Source organism: Corvus cornix, chromosome 3, assembly GCF_000738735.6.
Source record: "Corvus cornix cornix isolate S_Up_H32 chromosome 3, ASM73873v5, whole genome shotgun sequence".
In the NCBI taxonomy this organism is placed as follows: domain Eukaryota; kingdom Metazoa; phylum Chordata; class Aves; order Passeriformes; family Corvidae; genus Corvus; species Corvus cornix.
Genome location: NC_047056.1, coordinates 20,963,307 through 20,988,940, shown reverse-complemented (window position 1 = coordinate 20,988,940; position 25,634 = coordinate 20,963,307). Strand labels below are relative to the sequence as shown.

At 42.4% G+C, this 25,634-nt stretch overlaps 1 protein-coding gene across 1 annotated transcript in view; it reads right to left on the bottom strand.

Moving 5' to 3' along the window:
* The window catches only part of USH2A (usherin), a 387,802-nt gene that overhangs the window by 28,345 nt on the left and 333,823 nt on the right, over positions 1-25,634 (bottom strand). The window contains 1 exon segment of the mRNA XM_039569529.1: positions 92-319. Coding sequence (XP_039425463.1) covers positions 92-319 — 228 coding nt within the window.

Genomic DNA, 25,634 nt, shown 5'->3' with positions numbered 1-25,634 from the left:
TTGAGTCTTTTTCAGCAAAAAATGTTTTAATTTGATATTCAGCATTTCCCTTCTCTTTTTTAATCAAGTGAACTGTCAAGATGAGTATTACCTTAATCACACCGTTGGGTTGGGAGGGCTCTGACCATTTCAGCAGCAGAGCCCTGCCATTTTCTTTCTTTTCCACAGTGAAGTCGCTCAGGCCACTGGGTGAAGCTTCCAAAGTTCGCACAGATGTCCAGGGGCTTGAAACCTGCCCGGCGTTGTTTACAGCTACGACATGAATATGATATGTTGTGAAAGGTTTCAATCCAAATAAATGAGCCTGATGCTTTGTTCCCTGAAGCAAGAATACAGATGTTTGAGTTAGTTAAAAAAGTAATCAGCATCTGTGGTTTATGTCACTTGGAAAATGAGGCCTCAGCTCTGGGTCACTTCTGACTGCTTTGCAGAATACCCCATCTGGTTACCAGGATTTTTTTTGGGGGGTTTTTTATGATTGAACCTCAAAAAGAAATTAGGGTTTAAAAATACTATCTATCATTCTGGTGGAGCCTTTGGAGCTAATTCCTTGGGATTCCTCCACAGACTGAATCTCAGCTAGGACACAACTTACAGTTCATTCAGCATGTGTCTGAGCTTGCTCAGTGAGAATGAGGCCTCCTGGAATTGGACTCAAGCATGTAAAAATCTGTGGTACATGAGTGATTCCTGGCTCTACAGAAATCTTATCCATCTTGTGTGTACATGTGACATTTCAGAAGCATGCTGTCCTGTTCAAGCTACTTAGGGCATTGTAATCTGGATAAACAGTTTGTGAATCCCACCAGGCTCAGCCAGGGCTGCAAGGACCGGGGCTGACCTGCTCCCACACCAGAGCACAGCCCAGCAGAGGGGTATGGTGGGGATGCAGGCTGATGGACATCAGCCATGGCCAGGAGCAGCCACTGGAGTCCCAGCGCACCCCAAACAGCATCTGACACAGACCTGACACTGCTCAGGCAAAGAGAGCCTCAGCACAAAGTCTGATCTAGGCAGGAGGGTGGAATTATTTTGAACAGTCACAAAAGGCACAGTGACCAACAAAAGAACAGGAGTAACATGTTCTAGTAGGAGACTGTGCAGATGTGTCTGATCAGAGGAGCAAAGAAAAAAGGAGTTCAGCTGATCACTGATATATTTAATCTCATTTTTAGCTGTACTTTGGCATGAATTATATAGACCACAAGAAAGGGAGTGCAGGAATTCAGTTGCGTTCATGTGATAGAACAAGCTGAAGTCAATTTCCCTGTGTCAGTAAGTCGTATTAAGTTGTTAAATGCTAACATTTTCAATTGTTTAATATTTAAACATTTGTTAAGCTATCAGACTCAGAAACAAATTTTAAAGAAATATTAATTTCTTTTTTAAAATATTAAAAGTTAGATCATAAATATTTAAATAGTTATTTCCTCAAAACAATGAGTTAGTCTTTTAGATAAATATAGCACAGCATTTGAATGACCATTATGAATATTAAATCTGAAGATGCCACAAGTACAGATTATAAACATACTTTTCTGATAAATGATTCCTTTTTTCTGTTAAACAGGGCAAACACTAGCAAGATTAATAATGCAAAAAAGTATAATTCTTTGTTAGGAATTCCCAGTCATCACTGCCAAAAAAGCATAAGCTGAAATGCAAATAGCAATCACTTCGAACAGATTATATATAAAAAAGCTCTGGCTGCCATGGGATATTTAGAGATATCTTTTGTCATAAGAAACATGGAAAGCATGTGGGCTATAAAGCAAAAACATATGTATATTATCAATAGCAGCACCTGTTCAATTACAGTTTATTTCGGTATGGAGAATTTCGTTCAGCCCCTAGATGGCAATACTATCAAACACTTTTTGTAACATGAGTACTTAATGATTAACAACGTGCGTTCAGTCATCCAACATACTCAAGGCAGCCATTAAAAAAATAACAAACCTGATTTCATTATAGATTCTTTTAATAAACATTTATGGCTTAGATCCTTGAAAGTGGAAGCATTTAAACTGCCATAGCCAAAAAACCTATACAGCCGACCGCGAAATTATGAACTGCAGGTTAAAGAACCACGTTTAAATCGAGGCTCATGCTTAGCATAAAAATCTGGCATCAGAAATTATGTTGGCACAAAACATGATTAAAATTAGCTTTACAATTGGATGTAGTCTGTATTAATAGTTTTTATGAGGACAGTTATCTATTAGGTTTTCAAAACAGAACTTTTAAAAGCCTAAAATTTACATTCCGTGGTTCGGGGGTGGGGATGGGAGGAAGGGAGAACACAGCATTAAATTATTGCCCCTGAACTGCTACACAGAGGCTCTCTGAAGGTACAAACACATTATTAAAAACATCAGACAAAAAGCAATGGCTCTGCTTTTTAATGAGCTGCATCATCTAGTGGCTTCTTGTGACAGCAGTGCTACAAAACACTAGATTTCTGTTTTTTCTAAACAGAAAACCAGCATATTTTTCATCACCCTCTACCATTTTCCCACTAAACCCCAAGATTTAATTATTTACAACCCTCACTACACTTTGAAATGAAACAAGGATGGAGGGATTTCCTTGCCTGCAGTTCATCATGTTCTCTGGAGACTGCTAAACCATTCCTTCCAGGGATGACTTTTATCCCTGGCTCCTACAGATACTTCTTGAAGAGCAAACGGTTTACATGTATTTTTGTTTTGTTTGGTTTTGAAGTAAGCTCAGGGGATGTACTCCCAGAATACAGAGCCACGCTTTCTCCCCCTGCACTGCTGCCATTGCCAGTTGTGAATTTGCTCAGCTCAAAGGCTGATGCTGAAAAGAGGATGGATGGCAGACTCGGTGATTCATTTTAAGAATCACTTTATGTCCTCCCATGACATTTTCAGCCTAGAAATACTGTCCTGCTGGAATGGTCAAATATAAATTACAAAATACACCTTGCACTGATAACACTGTAACTTTGGCTTCAGAGGACAACGACACAGCCTTAAACAGTGCGGGAACAAAATCATTGTCTGGAATATTCTCCCAGTCTTCTTCTGCAAAGCCATAAACTCATATATCCCATGTTTACACATGTTAACAGTCCAGATTTCATTCACCATTAAAAGAAAACCAACAAAATAAAATTTTAATGTGAACATTAAGATGTTCATAGACTGACTGACCATGAAATCCAATGGACTACAAGCCCATGCCCTCCTGCCTCCAACTGTGAAGCATTCTCACTCCATCAGTCATTAAATTAAGAATAATCCAGCAAACATTTAAGTGTGTGCAGTCTCACATTCCTCCTCTATGGCCCTTTCATTCTTTCCATGTAAACACTTATAGAAATGGACACCTGAGGGAAGAGGGAGGTTGTGACAAGCCACTGTGACCTGATCACACTCTGTAGCCCAGAGCCCAGCCTTTGACACAGTCCTTGCTTCTGGCAGCCTGGTCTCCTCTCCTGGTGCAGCTCTGGCGGCACTACCACTACTTCCAGCAGGATCTTTGGTTTTGCTGTGTAAAATGCTTCACATGCTGCCAGTGGCAGCACAAGCTCTTAACAGCAACAAATACACTCCTCCACTAATTCCACTCTTCTAACTGTAAATTAGGATAAAAGTTATTTAAAATAAAACCTTGTTTTAACACATTTTTCAAAACATAAAACGAGAGAACATGAATCATGAATAATGTATCTGTCAAGATTTGCTTCAGATTGCCTTTTTTGTTTGTTTATTTTTTAATTCATGAACACAGAAGTCACTTAAAAGTCTGGAAACAAATTAGCATAGTCTTTCATGCCGTTCAAAGACAGTGGCATCCATAATGCAAGGTGCCTGCCTTCTTTGCTACCTCTTGGTCCTCCTCCCAGGCATGAGCAAGGCTGTACAGCCTTGAAGGGTCTGATGATTTTACACCGCCTACTGTGATTGCTTTTGACTACTTGAAGTGCCCCTAAGGTGGCAACAGGGTCAAGAGGTCTTTGTAGGTTGAAAATGATCAAAAATTAGCATTGATCTGTAGCTGTCAATAATACTCGGCACGGGTGGACTCCCTGCACAAATGTTTAAACTGCATACAACTACACAACCTAGTCATCTTTGAATCGATCGATCTGATGAAGCAGCACTTTCCAGGGGTGTCACTCTGGGCTTTTCCTCATCTTTCAAGGCAGGCCAGCTTACCCAGTTGCCTAGGTCTCAGGGCATGAGTTCAAACCATGACAGACACATCAGAAGATCTCTGAACCACTGAAGAGCTGCTCAACAGGCAGCTTGAGTATCTGTCCCTTCTTCAGGGGTAATCATCAAAGCTCAGCAAGTCATCACCAGTCACGTTAAGGTTAGGCTCTGGTTTCTTCTCTCTCCCTATCTTCTCTTTCTACCATAATCTCTCCTTGGCAGGTATCTTTTATAGCTGAATAAAAAGCTAGCTCATTCTTTCTACAAGCCTCTAACTAAAGTGGCATCAGACACTACCACGCTGTTAATTGGAGTAGTGGCACAGGGATCCAAGCCAGCTCTTTCATAACCCATGGACATAAACGATGGGAAGGCAGTTCAGTGGAACATCCCCTTGTCTAGAGGCAGAGATGGGGAACTCTCCCTGGAAAAGGGAGGAGAAAGCTATGGTCTCCTGACAGCCAGAAGATCAATCCCACCATCCTATGATGGAAACTTTCAAATTCCCCATCAAGGAAGTCAAACAGACTCCTCCACATGTGACAGAAGCAAGGGGGAGTGCTTGGGGGTTTATAAAGATACTCAGTTTATCCTCACCTTTGTCATTATCCTCTTATCCAGTTCCCTGTCTAATCCAGACTCTTTGCCATTTTCTGCAAAGCCCTGGGAGCACTTCTACCTTGACTCTGATGTTCACTCTTATTTCCCAGACTATTCTTAGCCCCTGCCTTCACTCTGAACATTGCACTGAGCTCCTATTCACATGCAAACAGTAACTTGTCCTTTGGGCTGCCTTCGCTCGCGGGCTTATATCATGCATGCGGTGTCTTTTCTATTTAAAAAATCTACTCTCTTCCTAAAGCCTTATGCTCAGATTCACAAGGATCTAACTTATGGATACACAAGTAATCTATGAGTCTATTCCTGTAGCAATGCGGACTGGAATATAAATTATTCCCATGTTAGTACTGAAAAACCTCAAAGGTTAGTCAAACAGAAACCAACATGTTATTCATTTAACCAGAAATTATCTTGCCTACAGGTAATCAGAATTTCCATTTTTTTACAAGAAATTGATGTTGTACTATTTATCTTCCTCCCAATTTGTATGAAAAAAAATTTAGATTTTTCATTAAACTTTTTTTTGTAAATTTCACTCTTCAAATTTTTCATTTTAAGAACTTTGCATTTCGTGTTAGAATTTTAAAAATTGCCTTTCAACACCTATTTTTAATTTCAAATAATGATTTGATTATGTGATATGACCCAACAGGCTTTCAATAGCAGCAAAATGTACTACACAGGTAACAATTTTTATGGCAAATAAAAACCCAAAGAAATTAAAAAAGAAAACTAGACAAATATTTAAATAAAACTTTTAAGTTTGCAAATCCAGATTGTCCCGTATTAAGCCTGAAATAATTTTTAAACATTTTTGTCCAGGGAATGTTCATCCAAATTGTCTTTTGTTGAGATGAAAGGACACTCTTCCTCTCCCAGCCCAGAGATGGATCGATACACTTTCTTCTACAGTGGCAAGGAAATTACATTCAAAAAATTCATTATATTTGAGCCTGCTTTTCTATAAATAAATTTAGGAAATTTTAGTTTAGAAATGTATTAGAATAAATTCAGCCCACAAAGTAAAGCACATGAAATAGTTTCTTATTAAAACATAAATGTTGATTGTGTGATCATAAAGTATTCTTTTTTTGAGATTCCTGGCAAAATGAATGCTTTCTCTTTTTTTAACTTTAAGAATGTTCTTGTAATTTATTTTTAAGACAAATGGTAGTTTCGCCATCAACACCAGAGAACACAACTTTTCTCTCCTCTGTGACCCCATGTTCTCATCCTTTCCTAACAGCACCATGCTAGCAGCATTTTTAATAAAAACCCAAATCTGCACAGCCTGTTTCACTTGCCACATAACTGAATCACTTCCTATGCCAACTGTCCTACATGGGCTTGTGGACTGTACTAGGAACAAACCTTTAAAAACAGCAGTAATCTAAACGCAAAATATTCTGCAAATAACAACAATTGATACCTGATATAAAAATATTACATTGCAATTCATTTTCCTCCTTCTTGGCAGGGCATGTAAGGAACTGTGAATTGCATGTAGCTGAATCTGTCTCATGGAGTTGCTGCCTATTTTCACAGGAGACAGTTTTCTTTCCTGGCATGGCTGGGACCTGCTGCAGTCTCACTGGGCATCTGAATCCCCAGCTTTGACTTGAAAGCAAAGCAACACAAAGAAAACTAGGATGCATTGCACATTAAAATGAAATCAAATAAAATCAAGTTGGCCTTTGGGTAGCAGTACACTTTTAAAACACCAATGATGTTGCACTTTTGATGGTAAAACTTTAAAGAAACCTCTTTGGGCAAAGTCAACATTGCTATTTCAGTGAGATTCTCCTCTTTCTCCTTCTCTTTCTCTTTCCCTTTTCCTTTCTCTTCTCTTTTTTGCTTTTCTCTTCTTTTTTCTTTCATAATTATTTCTTTAAAATTCATCAAACATCACTGACTGGCACCTTTTCAAAAATGTATTTCCATCTGTATTTGTCTAATTTCTACTAAGAAATACTGAAACCCCAAAAAAGATTCCTTTTTCTGCATGACTAAATAAATCAAATAAACCAAAATACCAATGACATGACATTCCACTATAGGCACCATCTAGAGGACGATGTCAACATGTTTTTCTAACATTAATATTTTATCTCTAACAACACTCACAAGACCTACTGTATAATAAACCACAGTTTTTCGCCTTATTTTCCCCCCCCATATTTTTCCACTTTAAACCATGTTTATTATTCCTCATGGTGAAAAAGTGAGGTAGAAGGAAAGAAGCAGCTCTTTTTATAAACTAGATAGATGATGGGACAGTTTCCCATAGCCTTTGGGTTTACTCAGTTCAAAGCTGATATCACTACTTATCCCAAATGGTACTTTTTGCTTTCAATAATCATGTTGAATACGAACAGCTAGACTAAGTGTCTCTTCAAACTAGGACAGGCTACATCTGAAGGAAAAATAATGAGTACTATTCGAGACACAATAGAGCATAACAGAAAATACTTAAATCCCAACAAAACAACAATTATGTGTCACCCTTGGAAAAATGCACATATCTTGTATGTCCTGGTCTTCAGCTGAGTGGGGCATGCTTTGTGGAAAGCTGGTGGGAGTGCAAGAGGAGAGAGCAGCTATATCAGCAAAGACTTCATGGTAAATAAAATGCAGCATGATATTAAAGCAACGTCAAACCCTACAGAATCGAGCTGGGAGATTTGTGTGATATTCCAAATTCACACACCATGCAATGTGGAATCTGCATAAATTCATCAAGGTAGTGCAGAGCTTGCAATTTGTTGGGCCTGCCTCAGTCACAAGGGGAATAGGAATGGAGCATCTTTGAGGTGAAGCTTTATAATCTGGGACAGAAACACATCTTCAGGGAAGGTAAAAAAAGCTAGGAAAGTCAAGCACACAAAGTCTGCTTGGAGTTTGTGCCTCTTCATTACAACTGGTGCACTCATCCAGCTGAACTCCAACATTACGCTTAACGTAAGTACCACATGTAGTGCTCCTGATGAGCAATGATTTTCCATCCATTATTTGCTAACATTTAGGAGTGGGGTTTCTCTCATGGATTTATTCCATAGTGTCTGTAGACATGGCAAGAGAAAGAAAAACCACTACTGCTGTCAAACAGCAGCTAGAGCCTAAGGGCTCAAACCTGCAAATGGTAGGGGGCACATCCTTAATATGGAGCATTAGGAGGTTAATGTTATATTTCTTCCTAATGCCATAAACCGCATTTGCCACTTGATATTTTGGCTGATGGCCAGAATCAGAGCAAACAAAATCTGGACTGCCACATCAGTCTTCTTAGTCTCAATTTTTTTTTTTTTTAATTTTTCCCTAAATATGTCCAGAGTGGCAGAAGCTTTATAAACCAATGGAATGAAACCATGAATTTTTTTTATCCATAAAAATGGGTAATTTATGTCCATTAACTTCTCAACTCAAGGTATCTTATGGCACTCAGTTTTACTTTGTTGCAGAAAAAAAGTGCTTTTGTTGTGATCAAATGTTTTGGCTTTTGGTTTCATTTGAAGTTTTGTTTTCCAAGAATTCACACTGCACCTGTTACATTTGTGACTTCAAATAGGTGTGCTATGAGATGCCTTCTTCATCTCCTTCCAAATAACATCATGTATGATAATGTGAGGAAAAGTATCTCTGAACACTGTAAAACCATCTCCATCTGATCTTAAAATGACCTGAGTGCAGTATCTTAAAATTTCTATTTTCTGTAAAATTTGAAAAAGAGACTTTAGGTGTAGTTTTGGTGAATGGAAAGCAGAGAGGAAAGACTCCTTGGTTTCCCCCTTATTATAAAAGCAATTATTTTCCATTTTTGCCTTTGCACAGCTCAACAGCCATAACAGGGAAAGAGAAAGGTAAAGAGAAAAAGAGTTTGAAGAAAATCTTCAAGGGGATTTGTACAAGGACAATCTGAATCTTAACACAGATTGCAGGTGAACTCCCACATCGGTTTCCTTGAAAATGCCACTGAATGCTCCATAAAATTAAGACTTTGCAGTTATATGACTTTTCATCATAGGATCTCACATCATGTTACAAACAATTAAGTCAGTTTCAGGATATCCCCCTGAGTTCTTGTGTGCAGCTTCAGGAAACTATAGTTATTGGTTTAGATCCCATTTTGCACAGGTACAATAGAGGTGTCATATTATTGTTAAATGCAAGCTTAGTTTATTCCCTTTTCTCAACCATTTGGAGTCCTTGTCTCTCTCACCCAATGCATGCAAAAACCCAGCAGTTCTAACTGCTGCTAAGTAGAGGAAGACAGCACAGCCTAAAGGCAATTCTCAGCTTCAAATCCCTGCTTTCTGCCAACACAATGGAAAATAAAAGCAGCATTTTAAAGGAGACTAAAAGGTTTTTACTTCTGCATTTTTTATTCCTTTTTCTCTGCCCTGTACTGAACAGCCCTAGCTTTTCATTCAAACTTTGCCTGCTCCGTATGTAATCACTTCTGAGAGACATCAAAAGGTAAGCATAAACAATTTACCTGGACGTACATTATAGAGGCCAAAGTTTAGTCTGAGTATGTGGCTGAACTTAAAATGTCACCTTTAAACTGAACTGGTGTACCGGTTTGGCCAAATTTAGAAATATATCCTCTGAGAGAAGGCAGGTTACCACCCCTCCCCCACCAGATTCGGGAAAAAATAAATTTTCCTCAAAGGAAAGTGAAGGAGATAAAACTATTTATTTAACAAACACACGGGAAAAGGAAAATAATGCTAAATAATAAAATCTTTCACTGTGGAGAAAAAACCTGGGGAAGTGTCAGTCCTCCCTTTGGTCTCCTCTGAGCTGGGGCTTGGCCCAGGGCCAGGCCCTCTGTTCCCCTGGAAAGTCCTCCCGATGTGCTCTGATATTGAAGCAGTCCAGTAGAAAAGGGAGAAAATCCGAAACTCCAGGGAAGGGAATAAAAAATTCAGCTCTCAGTCTCTCTCTCCGGAGAAAAAGAAGCTGAACAACTGGCCAAAAAACTGACTGGAAAGCAGCAAGCCGGGTGCTTCCTCCCTCCCCTGCCGCAGCTGGGGAAAAAAAAAGTCTCTATCTCTGTGTGACCTTGAACAAGCTGCAAACTGCTTTGAAAAAAGTTTTGCTCAGTTTTTCCTTCCCCCTCTCAGGCTCAGTTTAGAGGCATAGAAAGGCACAAGAATTAATTTCTGGGCATAGGCAGCGACATGGGATACACATCATAAGGTCACCCCAAGACAACTGGGTATTTTAAAAAATGATGGGCTTTTCTTCACCAGGTTTTCCATTCCTTTCCTCAGTGCTTTACACTTCCTACACTTCTCCAAGCCGAGACCAGCTGAGAGTAAAGGAAAGAATGCAGGCAGCCATTTGGGAAAGGTGCAGTCCCAACAGCCTTGTGTAATAAGAACACTGAGTTGGTGCTTTGTGTTTGTTTGTCTTTGTTCCCAGACAGAACATTGCTGTGTTAGTGCGGGATTTTGCATCAGAGAAATCCATCCAAAGAATCCTTCCCGGTGCCCCGCTTTCAAGCAGAAGGGGACCGCGTTAGGGTTAGGGTTAGATTAAGGTAAAGGTTAGGGTTCTGGTTAGGGATGGATTAGGGTTACGATTAAGATTAGTATTAGGTAAGGATTAGGATTAGTTTTAGGATTAGGATTGATATTGGGATTAGGATTTTAATTGGGATTGCCATCATGATTAGGATTGGTATAAGGATTGGGATTAAGATTAGGATTGGGATTGAGAATGGGATTAGGATTAAGATGAATTGGGATTAGTATTAAGATGGATTAGGATTAGGATTTGATTTGGTTTGGGATTAGGATTAAGATTGGGATTATGGTTATGATTAAGATTGGATTGGTATTAGGATTAGGAATGTGATTAGGATTAAGATGGGGATTTTGATTGGGATTAAGATTGGGATTTTGATTGGGATTGATTTTGATATTAGGCTTGGATTATGATTAGGGTTAGGGTTTTAAAGTGTCCCATATATATGCCTCAACATATATCACCAATGAGGAGAAGAAAATTCGTATTAAAAAAACCTTATGTGTCCCTGCCCCAGAAATTCTTCACCAGCAGAGAAATCTTCCATGATCAGATTGCAAGCAGCTATCCTATCCCCCCAAACATGCTGCTGAAGGCAAGTACCCGGATGCCTCCCAAAACCCGGCTTGTGAAGCTGAGTTGGGGGAGGAGTTTGGGGGCGCACAGATGCATCTAGCCGCAATACCACGAGGTCTGCCTTGTCTTTTTCATTTGGGTAGCTTGGAGATTCATCTTGGCCTCTGCTGCTCTTGCCTTCGCTCCCTCTTCCCTTTTGTCCTGTTTCCCTGCCTGTGCCTGCTTCGCCCTGCTGTGCCAATTCCGGGAACCAGCTTGCCGATGTGAGGATCCTGTGCTCGCAGCATCCACCCACACCCAGCTTCCAGCCGCCGCCCGCACCCAACCTGCAGCCACCGCCGCTCGCAGCCACCTCGCCCCGACTTTGAGAGACCGCAGCCGCTCCAGGAGCGCACCTTTAACTGCAGCAGCCTGGCTCCGCTGACAGAAGGGACATGCAGCCTGCTGCTCTTTAAAAATCACGCCCAGCCCGCCACTGCAGCTACGCAAACGCACCCCACTCTGCAACGCGTGCGCTCCGTCTGCCAAACCGATGCTAACAGACAGCTGGGGTTCTGTGGGAACGCTGTTCCCTGTCTTCCGTTTCTTTCCTCCTCTCTCTCTGCTCCTTTTTCCTGTTCCCCCAGCCTTTTTTAATAAGAACACTTAGTTGGTGCTTTGTGCTGTTTGCATGTCTTTTTTTTTAAATTGCATTTCAATGAACGTTCCCACATATAACACTGCCGTGTTAGTGCGGGATTTTGCGTCAGAGAAATCCATCCAAGGAAAGTGCGGGATTTTGCGTCAGAGAAATCCATCGAACGAATCCTTCCCGGCTCCGCCTTTTCTAGCAGAAGGGGATGGGGGTTGGATTACAGTTAGGGTTAGGGTTACGGTTAAATTGGGGTTAGAGTTAGGGTAAGGATTAGGGTTAGGATTAGTTTTAGGGTTAGGATTTTGGTTAGATTAGAGTTAGCGTTAGGGGTAGGACTAGTTTTAGATTAGGTGTAGGGTTACAGTTTAGGGCCAGGGTTTGGTTTACGTTAGGGTTAGGTTTCGATTAGGGTAATGTTAGGGTCTGAGTTAGATTTAGGGATAGGGTTAGGGTTAGAGTAGGGTTAGTGTTATGGTTAGGGCTAGGCATCGTTTTTTGGCTAGATTAGGATTATGGTTAGGTTAACCATTTTGGTTAGTATTAGATTAGTGTTAGGGTTATTTTTAGGTTTAGGGTTAAGTTTATATTTAGGATTAGGCTTTGATAAAGGTATAGGGTTAGGCCTAGGGTTAGTGTTACTTTTATAGTTAGGGATAAGATTTTTTTTTTTAGCGTTGGTTTACAGCTTGGGGTAGTCTTACGATTATGCTTTTCTTAGTCTTAAATGTAGGCTTTGCCTTTCTTTGTAAAGGTTTAAGGTTAGCGTTATTTTTGGGGTTACGTTTAGGTTTTGATTTAGGTTTAGGGTATATTATGATTATGATTAGATTCGGATTAGAATTAGGGGTTAGGGGTTATGGTTTAGGATTAGGGTTTTGGTTAGGATGAGGGTTAGAATTTGTTTTAGGGTTAGAGTTAGGATTAGGGTTAGGATTAGGGTTAGGATTTTGGTTAGATTAGTCTTAGATTAGGTTTAGGGTTATGGTTTAGGGCCAGGGTTTGGTTTAGGTTAGGGTTAGTGTTAGATTATGGTAATGTTAGGGTCCGAGTTAGATTTAGGGATAGGGTTAGGTTTAGGCCTAGGGTTAGTGTCAGTTTTAGGGTTAGGGATAATATTTTTTGTTAGGGTTGGTTTAGGGTAGGTTTAGGATTATGCTTTTTCGTAGTCTTAAATTTAGGCTTTGCCTTTCTTTGTAAAGGTCTAATGTTAGCATTATTTTTTGGGGTTACGTTTGGGTTTTTATTTAGGTTTATGGTATATCATGATTATGATTAGATTCGGATTAGGGTTAGGACTAGGGTAGGGTTACAGGTTAGAATTTAGGGGTTACAGGTTCGAGTAGGATTAGGGTTAGGATTAGTTTTAGGGTTAGGAGTAGGGTTAGGATTTTGGTTAGATTAGAATTAGAGTTAGGTGTAGGATTAGTTTTAGATTAGGTTTAGGGTTATGGTGTAGGGTCAGGGTTTGGTTTAGGTTAGGGTTAGATTAGGGTAATATTAGGGTCAGAGTTAGGGTTAGGCTTAGGTTTAGGGATAGGTTTAGTTTTATGGTTAGGGTCAGGGTTGGGGTTAGGATTTTCTTCAGATTAGAGTTAGCGTTGGCATAGGATTAGCTTTAGACCAGGTGTAGGGTTGGGGTAGGATTCGTTTTAGATTAGGTTAGGGTTGGGGTTTGGGTTACGTTTTAGGTTTAGTGTTAGGGGTTAGAGGTTACGGTTAGGATTAGGGTTAGGATTAGCTTTAGTGTTAGGGTTAGGGTTATTTAGGCCTAGGATTAGGAATAGGGTTAGGATTAGTTTTAGGGTTAGGATTAGGGTTAGGATTTTGTTTAGATTAGAGTTAGCAGTAGGGTAGGATTAGCTTTAGATTAGGTGTAGAGTTGGGGTTAGGGTTTGGTTTTGATTTAGGGTTAGGTTTAGGGGTTAAATTTTAGGGGTTAGGATTAGGATTAGGTTTAGGATTAGTTTTAGTGTTAGAGTTAGGATTAGGGTTAGGGTTTTTTTTAGATTATAGTTATCGTTAGGGTTAGGATTAGTTTTAGATTAGGTTTAGGGTTACGGTTTAGGGCCAGGGTTTGGTTTAGGTTAGGGGTTAGTGTTAGATTAGGGTAAGGTTAATATCTGAGTATTACAGGTTTAGGATTATGGTTAGGGGTACGTTTAGTTTTAGGATTAGGCTTTGATTAAAATAAATGTGTAGGCCTTGGGTTAGTGTTAGTTTTAGCATTAGGGATATGATTTTATGTTAGGGTTGGTTTAGGGTAGGTTTAGGATTATGCTTTTTCGTAGTCTTAAATTTAGGCTTTGCCTTTCTTTGTAAAGGTTTAAGGTTAGCGTTATTTTTTGGGGTTATGTTTAGGTTTCAATTTAGGTTTAGGGTATATCATGATTATGATTACAATCAGAATAGGCTTAGGGTTGGGGTCTGGTTAGGGGTTAGAATTTAGGAGTTTGAGGTTCGGGTAGGATTAGGGTTAGGATTAGTTTTAGGGTTAGGATTAGTAGTAGGGTTATGATTTTGATATTAGGGTTAGGGTTAGATTAGGGTAATGTTTGTGTCAGAGTTAGGGTTAGGTTTAGGATTAGGGTTTGAATTAGTTTTAGGGTTCGGTGTAGTATTAGGATTTTGGTTCGGTTAGAGTTAGCGCTAGGGGTAGGGTAATGTTAGGGTCTGAGTTAGATTTAGGGATAGGGTTAAATTTAGGGTTAGAGCAGGGTTAATGTTATGGCTAGGGCTAGGGTTAGTTTTTTGGCTAGTTTAGGATTACAGTCACATTTACCATTTTGGTTATGGTTAGATTAGGGTTAGGGTTATTTTTAGGGTTAGGGATAAGATTTTGTGTTAGGGTCGGTTTTGGGGATTGGGGTATGGTTAGGGTTATGCTTTTTCTTAGTCTTAAATTTAGTCTTTACCTTTTGTACTAGTTTGAAAACAAACCAGTGGGAGGGACCAAGTCAGAATAACAATTTAATGGGGAAATTAAAGAAAAGGAAAAACTAAAAGAAAACACTGGTTAAACTGACAAAATCAAGATACAACCTGACTCCCTGTTAGGCAGGGTGGTGGTAGCAGTCTGGTAGAATGGTCCTCTGAAGCGGTGATCCTGTAGAAAAAGGGTCTGCTCTTCCTCAGAAGGTCCAGTGGTGGCTGTGTAGCTCCTGTCCTCTGGAAATCCAGTGGAAGGGTTGTCTCTGCTGTTCAGAGTCCCAGATTATATCCACAATGGGATGCTTGGTTCCTTCCTCTGGGTGGAGCATCTCACAATGGGGTGATGAGTCATGAGGCCAAGTGTTGATCAGGCTCAATAACAAAAGATAGGGAGTTATCTCTAAGTCATGCGGCAGGACAATGATGAGCCATTAACAGAAAGATAGTCTGGGGGGAGGAGGCAAGGAAACCCTGCCCCACCTGATTTCAACAGCTCATGAGGATGGTAATAGAATACACTGCAACCCAGGACATTATCCACCCCTTATTCTATTACCATCTACATTATTCCAAATCAATACCTTCCTTAAACTCCACACACACACACATACATATATATACAATGAAACCCTACACACAGTTCTCACCTAAGATTAGGTCTCCTTGTGGTACACAACGGCTTTCCCCATCTTTCTGCATTACCCACCAAGTGTAACCAGGTCCTTGAGCAAAGACAATCCCACGGATGGGTTTGCCTTTGCCTGAGGTGGGATTAATCCAAACAGCCTTTCCTAAAATACCTCTCAGGTGTACCACAGGGACTCTATCTCCATCCACTGTGTGCAAGGGTTCAGACTCGGCGGGACCAGCTCGATTGATGGACCCTCGGGTATTGACCATCCAGGTGGCCTTTGCTAAGTTCACTTCCCAATTTTTGAAGGTCCTCCCACCAAGTGCCTTTAGGGTGGATTTAAGTAGTCCATTGCAGCGTTCAACTTTTCCGGCAGCTGGTGCATGATAAGGAATATGATATATGCATTCGATACCGTGTTCTCTGGCCCAGGTGTTGATGAGGCTGTTCTTAAAATGAGTCCCGTTGTCCGACTCGATCCTGTCAGGGGTGCCATGTCTCCACAGGACTTGCTTTTCCAGGCCCAGGATGGTGTTCCGGGCTGTAGCATGAGGCACAGGGTAGGTCTCCAGCCATCCAGTGGTTGCTTCAACCATGGTCAACACGTAGCGCTTGCCTTGGAGGGTTTGGGGAAGGGTGATGTAATCAACTTGCCAGGCTTCCCCATACCTGTACTTTGACCATCGTCCACCATACCACAGAGGCTTCACCCGCTTGGCCTGTTTGATTGCAGCACAGGTCTCACAACTGTGGATGACCTGTGAGATGCTGTCCGTGGTAAGGTCCACCCCTCGGTCACGGGCCCATCGGTATGTTGCATCTCTCCCCTGATGACCAGAGGCATCATGGGCCCAACGAGCTAGGAATAATTCTCCCTTGTGCTGCCAGTCCAGATCCACCTGTGATACTTCCACCTTGGCAGCTCGGTCCACCTGCTTGTTGTTGCGATGTTCTTCATTAGCCCCACTCTTGGGTACGTGTGCATCCACGTGTCGAACCTTCACGGTCAGCTTCTCTACTCGGGCGGCGATGTCCTGCCAAATCTCAGCAGCCCAGATGGGTTTCCCTCTGCGCTGCCAATTGGCCTTTCTCCAGCGATCCAGCCATCCCCACAGAGCATTAGCTACCATCCACGAGTCAGTGTAGAGATAGAGCCTCGGCCACTTCTCTCGTTCAGCAACATCCAAAGCCAGCTGGATGGCTTTAAGCTCTGCAACATGACTTGATCCACCTTGTCCCTCGGTAGCTTGTGCAACTCGTCGTGTGGGGCTCCACACTGCAGCTTTCCACTTCCGGTTAGTGCCTACAATTCGGCAGGAACCATCAGTGAAGAGGGCATAACGTCTTTCAGTCTCCGGTAGCTCTGTGTATGGTGGGGCTTCCTCAGCACGAGTCACTTGCTCTTCCTCTTCTTCAGAAGATAATCTAAAAGTCTCACCTTCAGGCCAGTTCGTTATAATTTCCAGAATCCCAGGGTGATTCGGGTTTCCAATATGGGCACACTGTGTGATGAGAGCAATCCATTTGCTCCATGTAGTGTTGGTGGTGTGATGTGTGGAAGGAACCTTTCCCTTGAACATCCACCCCAGCACCGGTAGTCGGGGTGCCAGGAGGAGTTGTGCCTCTGTGCCGATTACCTCTGAGGCAGCTTGGACTCCTTCACAGGCGGCCAAGATTTCCTTCTCTGTGGGAGTGTAGTTGGCTTCAGACCCTCTGTAGCTTTGGCTCCAGAATCCCAGTGGTTGGCCCCGAGTCTCACCAGGCACCTTCTGCCAGAGGCTCCAGGACAGACCATTGTTCCCGGCTGCAGAGTAGAGCACGTTCTTCACCTCTGGTCCTGTCCTTACTGGGCCAAGGGCTACTGCATGAGCAACTTCCTGCTTGATCTGGGTGAAGGCTTGCTGCTGTTCAGGGCCCCAGTGGAAATCGTTCTTCTTGCGGGTAACCAGGTAGAGAGGGCTCACGATCTGGCTGTACTCAGGAATGTGCATCCTCCAGAAACCTATGGCACCTAGGAAAGCTTGTGTTTCCTTCTTGTTGGTCGGTGGAGACATTGCTGTGATCTTATCGATGACCTCAGTGGGAATCTGACGTCGTCCATCTTGCCACTTTACTCCCAGGAACTGGATCTCTCGGGCAGGTCCCTTGACTTTGCTCCTTTTGATGGCAAAGCCGGCTTCCAGGAGAATCTGGATGATTTTCTCTCCTTTCTCAAATACTTCCTTTGCTGTGTTTCCCCACACGATGATATCATCGATGTATTGCAGATGTTCTGGAGCCTCACCCTTTTCCAGTGCAATCTGGATCATTCCATGGCAGATGGTGGGACTGTGCTTCCACCCCTGGGGCAGTCGGTTCCAGGAGTATTGCATACCACTCCAGGTGAAGGCAAACTGGGGTCTGCATTCTGCTGCCAAAGGAATGGAGAAGAAGGCATTGGCAATATCGATGGTGGTGTACCGCTTTGCTGCCTTGGACTCCAGCTTGTACTGAAGTTCCAAGATGTCCAGCACAGCAGCACTCAATGGTGGCGTGACCTCATTCAGGCCATGGTAATCCACCGTCAGTTTCCATTCTCCACTGGACTTACACACTGGCCATATAGGGCTGTTGAAAAGTAAATGGGCCTTGCTGACGACCCCTTGGCTCTCCAGTTTGCGAATCATCTCATGGATGGGAACCACAGAGTCTCTGTTGGTGCGGTATTGCCGGCGGTGCACTGTTGCTGTGGCGATTGGCACCTGTTGTTCTGCAACTCTTAGCAGTCCCACGGCAGAGGGGTCATCTGAGAGGCCAGGCAATGTACTCAGTTGTCTGATATCTTCTGTCTCCACAGCAGCTATCCCAAAAGCCCAACGATGTCCTTTTGGGTCCTTGAAATATCCATTTCTGAGATAGTCTATGCCGAGGATGCACGGGGCCTCCGGGCCAGTCACGATGGGGTGTTTCTGCCACTTGTTCCCAGTTAAACTCACTTCAGCTTCCAGTACAGTCAGCTGCTGGGATCCTCCTGTCACCCCAGAAATAGAAATGGGTTCTGCTCCCACATACCTTGATGGCATCAGAGTACATTGAGCACCGGTGTCAACCAAAGCCGTGTATTTTTGTGGGTCAGATGTGCCAGGCCATCAGATCCACACAGTCCGAAAGACCCGATTGTCCCTTTCCTCTACCTGGCTAGAGGCAGGGCCCCTCTATTCCTGGTCATGGTGCATGTTGCTTCCCTCTGGTGAATACGTTCCTGAGGTCCCTTCAAGAGGATCGGTGATATTATCATTCCTATACTGTCTGGAGTTCTGTGCGCGAGAGACCGGAGCAGTGTTGACTCTAGATGAGCTTCTTGTGGTAGTTGTCCCTCTTTTCAGTTCACGTACCCTGGCTGCTAAGGAGGAGGTGGGTTTTCCATGCCACTTACTCATGTCTTCTCCATGTTCCTGAAGGAAAAACCAGAGATTACCTCGTGGGGTGTATCCTCTCTCCCTGGTTGGGGGACGCCGGCTCCTAATGGCAGAGACTCTTGTTGGTTCTGGTGAGATGTGGTAAATCTCTTCCTTAAGTTCCTTTTTCAGTTTCTGATGGCCTTCTTCAATCAAGCTCCGGACTTGCTCAGCCAGCCTTGTTTCCACGGACGAGACATAGGTGCGAAATGAGGCTGTGACAGTGTCCTCATAAATCCTCAGTTTGTTGACCAAGACGCCCACCCTGTCCTCGCCTTCCCTCCATTGCAGCGTTGCCAGGTAACGGGAGTACATCTCTGGTCCAAGGCGTGCGAACCTCAACCACATCTGTGACGTGCACTGGACACCATCTGGGCTCTTAGGAAATCTCTCATCTTCTGAGAAAATGATCTCCAGCACAGCCAATTCCCTCAGGCACCGGATACCTTGTTCCATTGTGCTCCATTTTCCTTGGTGCACCTGGAGGTCTTCTTTACAAAGGTACCTGTCCCTTACACTTGTCAGCAGTCGCCGCCAGAGGCTGAGGGTTTCTTGGGTTCTCCCGATCCCCTGGTCAATGACCACATCCCGGGACAGAGATCCCAGTTGCCTGGCCTCACTTCCGTCCAGAATGGTGTCATTGGCTGCAGCGTCCCAGATGCGGAGCAGCCAGGTCAGGATAGACTCGTTCGTCTGGCGGGTGAATTCCCTCCGCAGGTCTCGCAGCTCACCCAGGGATAGCGACCGAGTGATGATCTCTGGCTCTGCCTCTTCTGCTGGGTGCGAAGGTCCTGCTGCATCCTCGTCAGTCACAATGCGGACTGATTTGCTTTTTGATTTCTTCTTCTGAACGGGGGCAACTGCAATCGGTTTAGGCTGTTCTGGTTCAGTGACAGTTTGTGTGGATGCTGACAGCACCTTTGGTTCCTTTCTCCTCTGCATCAGTCTGCGTAGACATGGACGCTGTTGTCTTGCGTCTGGGTTCTTTCTCCTCTGTGACAGTCTGCGTAGACATGGACACTGTTGCTTTGCGTTTGGTTCCTTTTTCCTCTGTGTCAGTCTGTGTAGACATGGATGCTGTTGTTTTGCATTTGGTTTCTTTCTCCTCTGTGTCAGTCTGTGTAGGCATGGTGTTTGTTGCTCTGCTCTTTTTCCCTCCCTCATCCTGAGGATGCTGTGCCATAGCTCTGATTCTAAGCATGGTGTACATGGTGCAGGCTGTACAGAGAAGACAAAGCAGAACTGACAGCAAGTTTATGCCGTCTTTGACATCCAGAGGGAATTCAATATTTTCAAAAACTGCTGTGCCTGGCCTGAAAGGCTGGAAGAAACCACTCTCTACTCCTCCCACCAGGGGCTGGGTGCGATTGTTGAGGAGATCCCAGACATAGGAGCCCAGACTAGGACAGCCGAACAAAATTGAGTATATATTCCAAATGGTATTCATTGCCTCGCAGGTTATTACGCTATAGGCATAATAAACCAATAAAGCAATTCTCATACCATTCCCTGGTTTTAACAGGAGCAATACAACAGGCAGGCAGTTCCCCATGTGAGGAAAAATATAGAGAGCAAGATACAGTACCCGTGTAGACAAGCTGAGCACCATGGTGAATAGGTTTCTGTTTATACAAAATTGTAATTCTGACTTTCTCTCAGAGCAAGCCCCACATTGGGGGCCAAATTATGTACTAGTTTGAAAACAAACCAGTGGGAGGCACCAAGTCAGAATAACAATTTAATGGGGAAATTAAAGAAAAGGAAAAACTAAAAGAAAACACTGGTTAAACTGACAGAGTCAAGATACAACCTGACTCCCTGTCAGGCAGGGTGGTGGTAGCAGTCTGGTAGAATGGTGGCTGCAGTCCTCGGAAGCGGTGATCCTGTAGAAAAAGGGTCTGCTCCTCCTCAGAAGGTCCAGTGGTGGCTGTGTAGCTCCTGTCCTCTGGAAATCCAGTGGAAGGGTTGTCTCTGCTGTTCAGAATCTCAGATTATATCCACAATGGGATGCTTGGTTCCTTCCTCTGGGTGGAGCATCTCACAATGGGGTGATGAGTCATGAGGCCAAGTGTTGATTAGGCTCATTAACAGAGGATAGTCCGGAGGGAGTTATCTCTGAGTCATGCGGCAGGACAATGATGGGCCATTAACAGAAAGATAGTCTGGGGGGAGGAGACAAGGAAACCCTGCCCCACCTGACTTCAACAGCTCATGAGGATGGTAATAGAATACACTGCAACCCAGGACACCTTTCTTTGTAAAGGTTTAAGGTTAGCGTTAGTTTTTGGGGTAACATTTAGGTTTCAACTTAGGGTTAGGATAAATCATGATTACGATTAGATTCGGATTAGGGTTACGGTTAGGGGTTAGCGTTAGGATTAGTTTTAGGGTTAGGACTAGGATTAGGATTATGGTTAGGATTTTGGTTAGATTAGAGTTAGAGTTAGGGGTAGGACTAGTTTTAGATTAGGTTTAGGGTTATGGTTTAGGGCCAGTGTTCGGTTCAGGTTAGGGTTAGGGTTAGATTAGGGTAATGATAGGTTCAGTGTTTGGGTTAGGATTAATTTTAGGGTTAGGTTTAGGGTTAGGATTTTTGTTAGATTACAGTTAGAGTTAGCGTTAGGGGTTAGGGTTACGGCTAGGATTAGGATTTTGGTTAGGATTAGGATTAGGATTAGTTTTAGGGTCAGGGTTAGGAGTAGGGTTAGGAGTAGGGTTAGGATTTTCGTTAGATTAGAGTTAGCGTTAGGTTTAGGATTAGTTTTAGATTAGGCATAGGGTTATCGGTTAGGGCCAGGGTTTGGTTTAGGTTAGGGTTAGGGTTAGATTAGGGTAATGTTAGGGTCTGAGTTAGATTTAGGGTTTGTTTTATGGTTAGGGTTAGAGCAGGGTTAGTGTTATGGTCAGGGCTAGGCATAGTTTTTTGGCTATATTAGGATTCCGGTTAGGTTTACCCTTTTCATTAGGGTTAGATTAGGGTTACAGTTACTTTTAGGATTAAGGTTAAGTTTATGTTTAGGATTAGGATTTTATTAAGGTATAGGTTTACGCCTTGGGTTAGTGCTAGTTTTAGGGTTAGGGAGAATATTTTTTGGTAGTGTTGGTTTAGGGTTTGGGGTAGGATTAGGATTATGCTTTTTCTTAGTCTTAAATTTAGGCTTTGCCTTTCTTTGTAAAGGTTTAAGGTTAGCGTTATTTTTTGGGGTTACATTTATATTTCGGTTTAGGTTTAGGGTAGATCATGATTACGATTAGATTTGGATTAGGATTAGGGTTAGTGTTAGGGGTTAGAGGTTAGGGTTAGGATTAGGGTTAAGATTATTTTTAGGGTTAGGGTTAGGATTAGGGATTACGGGTTAGGTTTAGTGTTACGGCTAGGATGAGCATTAGGGTTAGGATTAGTTTTAGTGTTAGTTTTAGGATTAGGGTAACGATTTTGGTTAGATTAGAATTAGAGTTAGGTGTAGGATTAGTTTTAGATTAGGTTTAGGGTTATGGTGTAGGGTCAGGGTTTGGTCTAGGTCTGGGTTACAGTTAGATTAGAGTAATGTTAGGGTCAGGGTTAGGCTTAGGTTAGGGTTAGGTTTAGGGCTAGGATTAGGATTCGGGTTAGGATTTGTTTTCGTTAAGTTTTAGAATTAGGGATACGATTTTTGTTAGATTAGAGTTGACGTTTGGGATAGGATTAGTGTTAGATTAGGTTTAGGGTTATGGTTTAGGGCCAGGGTTCGGTTTAGGTAGGGTTAAATTTAGATTAGGGTAATGTTAGAGTCTGAGTTAGATTTACGGTTTGTTTTATGGTTAGGGTTAGAGCAGGGTTAGTATTATGGTTCGGGCTAGGCTCAGTTTTTTCGCTAGATTAGGATTCCGGTTAGGTTTACCCTTTTGGTTAGGGTTAGATTAGGGTTAGGGCTTGTTTTAGGATTAGAGTTAAATTCATCTTTAGGATTAGGCTTTGATTAAGGTATAGGGTTATGCCTATGTTTAGTGTTAGTTTTAGGGTTAGGGAGAAGATTTTGTGTTAGGGTTGGTTTAGGGTTTGGGGTAGGGTTAGGGTTATGCTTTTTCTTAGTCTTAAATTTAGGCTTTGCCTTTCTTTGTAAAGGTTTAAGGTAGCGTTATTTTTTGGCGTTACGTTTAGGTTTTGATTTAGGTTTAGGGTAGATCCTGATTACGATTAGATTCAGATTACTCTTAAGGTCAGCTTTAGGGTTCAGATTTGAGGTTAGGGTTCTTGTTAGGGTTAGGGTTATGGTTTTATTTGGGGTTAGGATTAGCGTTAGGATTAGGTTTCGGGCTAGGGTTAGTGGTAGAGTTTCTCTCCAAAGTGAATGTCTCTTTTGAACGGCTTGTCAGAGCAGCCTCACTCTCTCTCATGACACATTAGTCATGAGACTCGCCTAGATTTGCCATCCAAGGTGAATTCATAGAATTCACAGGTGTTTTCTTAAATTCATGTAAGACCCAAAGAGAAATAAAGCCATTGACAATATTTTCATACAGCACACAAGAAGAGACCCTCCAGGTGTTCTCTTCATTTTTTCTTAAAATGAAACAGAAAACCATTCACAGCTTCAGAAACTAAACTGCAGTGGTTTAAAGGACTTTGAAATCAATGTAAGCTTCCATTTTCCTTTCCAGGGATTCTGGATGGGGTCTTCATAAGCGGAAAAACAAAACTACAGGGTGAATGTAGGGGGCATCCAACCAGAACAGGGATTTGTTTTCATTAATCTGAAGCAAATATCTATGTAGTTAATACTAAAGCAAACAGTCTCCTGCTTTCCATGCACAGGCCAGCATGCTGGAGATGATCTTCAGTCTGAGATGACATAACTCAAGTGTGGTTTAAAATTTCCATTAAAACCCTCAGACCAAATATCAATATGGGGCTTTGTTACCAAAGCAACTCAAGGTGTTGCAATGCTATGTGGGACCAGAAGGAGAAAAACTGCAGCATTAAAGAGAGGTTGTGAATTTCTGTCTCAGAAATGTCCTATTTCAAAAGCCACGTGTTCTCAACTCTGGTCTCAAAGGCAGTACTGTATTTGACATCAGGGCTATTAGAGCTCAAACTATGGTGTTACCTGCTGGAAAAAGGTGATGTTTTCTTTCCCATTTGCTCCCAGGGTCTCTATTCAGTCTTTTTAGGCCTGGACTTTACAGTAACATTAAACACAGCACTTAAATATGTCACTGTCTTAAGCTACAACTATAGTGTAAATCTCATGATCTATTAGTACATCACGGGTGTAGCATTTCTAGCATAGACTAGTATTAGAGAAAATCTAAATTATCATCTGTCTCAAACCCCTGAAGAGAAAACAATAAAAAATAATTTTATTATACCGTAATGACAAGAATAATACTTCATCTGGGAGAAGATGTCTTCTGACTTCTCATTAATTCTTTTTTAAAGCCTGTTGAAATGTAAGAGCTCTGCAAAGTTTCATTCATTTTGTTTGTGCGGTGTAAAGTTTTCTTTATATCAAAAATACAGAAGATTTATCACTGCAAGGAGTCCACTTCCCTCACTCTCTTGCAATATTAAAAGTGCATTTGCAATTCTGATCTTGTGGGACAATAGTAAACTCGATGCCCTTTTTTTTGCAGCCACTAGAGTAGCATCTCCACGCTGAATGGAATATTTGTCTCACACTAGGAACTCTGCTCTGGATGGGAAAAAAAAATAATTGATGCATTCAAATCTGCTGGAAGTGGACTTAGAAAAACACTTGGAGCAAAATTCAGAACCAAAACAAGTAATGATTTGTAATATGCCCCAATAGGTTAACTAGATCCTGGGACCTCTGTCCATCTTCCCATTGTAAATATACTACTCCTCAGTGTCCTTTTGGCACACAGACAACCCACTCCAGGGGTCTCACTGAGACAGACCAAACCCCAGCAGTCACATCATCTCCACCTTAGGGTGGTCTGGGCACAGAACTGTTGAGAAGACAAACATGCTACCATAAAAGAGGAAGGTGGAACAGCCATAGATTAGTTCAAAGAAGACAGCCACAACTGCAAAGTTGAAGAGCTTAAGGACGTTGTGCTGCAGGTTCTGCTGCTGCTCTTGCACCAGCCACAGGTTGTCTTAAGTGAGCATCTAAATGGTTGTCTCCCAGAGCTTTGCCTGTGTAGCTACATAGCCTCTGATGATACAAGGCCTTTACAGGACATTACCTGACTGAAGCAGAGTCCTGCCTGTTGGAAGGACTGCAGGACTCTCAGAGTATCTGGGAACAGAAACAAGTTCCTATGATGCCTTAGGGTTTAACTTTAATATTTTTCAGTTCCTGTACTGCCTAGTGTGTAACTCTGAAGTTTCGTGCAGCCTGTTAGCTGCTGTTATCTCATGTTGGTTAGACATAACAAACCTCCCTGGGTCTGCTCTTCAATGACATCTCGATTGTCCCAGGCCCCAAACTGTGTAAACTAAAAGCCTTTGAGAGGAGGGGCAAACCTGGGGTAATTACATATTTAACTGAAATTATAATTGGAGAATTTACCCTGATATGCAAATGGACCAAACTTATAAAAGTGTGAAGAACCCATGACCTGGGGTCCATCTTGGGTGTAGCCTTTTGACTGCCCAGGATGTACCTTTGAAGGCCCTTCAAATAAATACCTACTTTTACTCTCTTAACTCTTGCCTAGCCTCTGTTTTTAGGTAGCCACTCCCAGGCATCACCTAACAAAACTCTGAAAAACATTGAAGTTATTTTCTACTAGACCCTCAGGATGGAAACTCCTGCTTCTTATATCATCATAGTCTCTAACTGTGCTCTTAGGAAGGAAGGCTGGCAAAGGGAAAAGAAGGGAGGAAGGAACAGCTTCCACAGTTTGGGTTGCAGCAGCAAAGAAGCCTGAAGGTGCCAGAGGTGTAACAGATGATATTTTATTCCACAAAAGCTCTGACATGGCACCTACTAATAAGGTGAGAAACATTACTCTGAATCTACCAGCAGCTTTGGTTGGGGTTCTTGCAGCAAGCCCTCCATTTCACAGGTAGAAACCGTCTTTCCACGCTTATAGTTTTTCTTTGCACTCATAAAGCAGTTCAACAAGCATGTCCTTTCCAAATCATC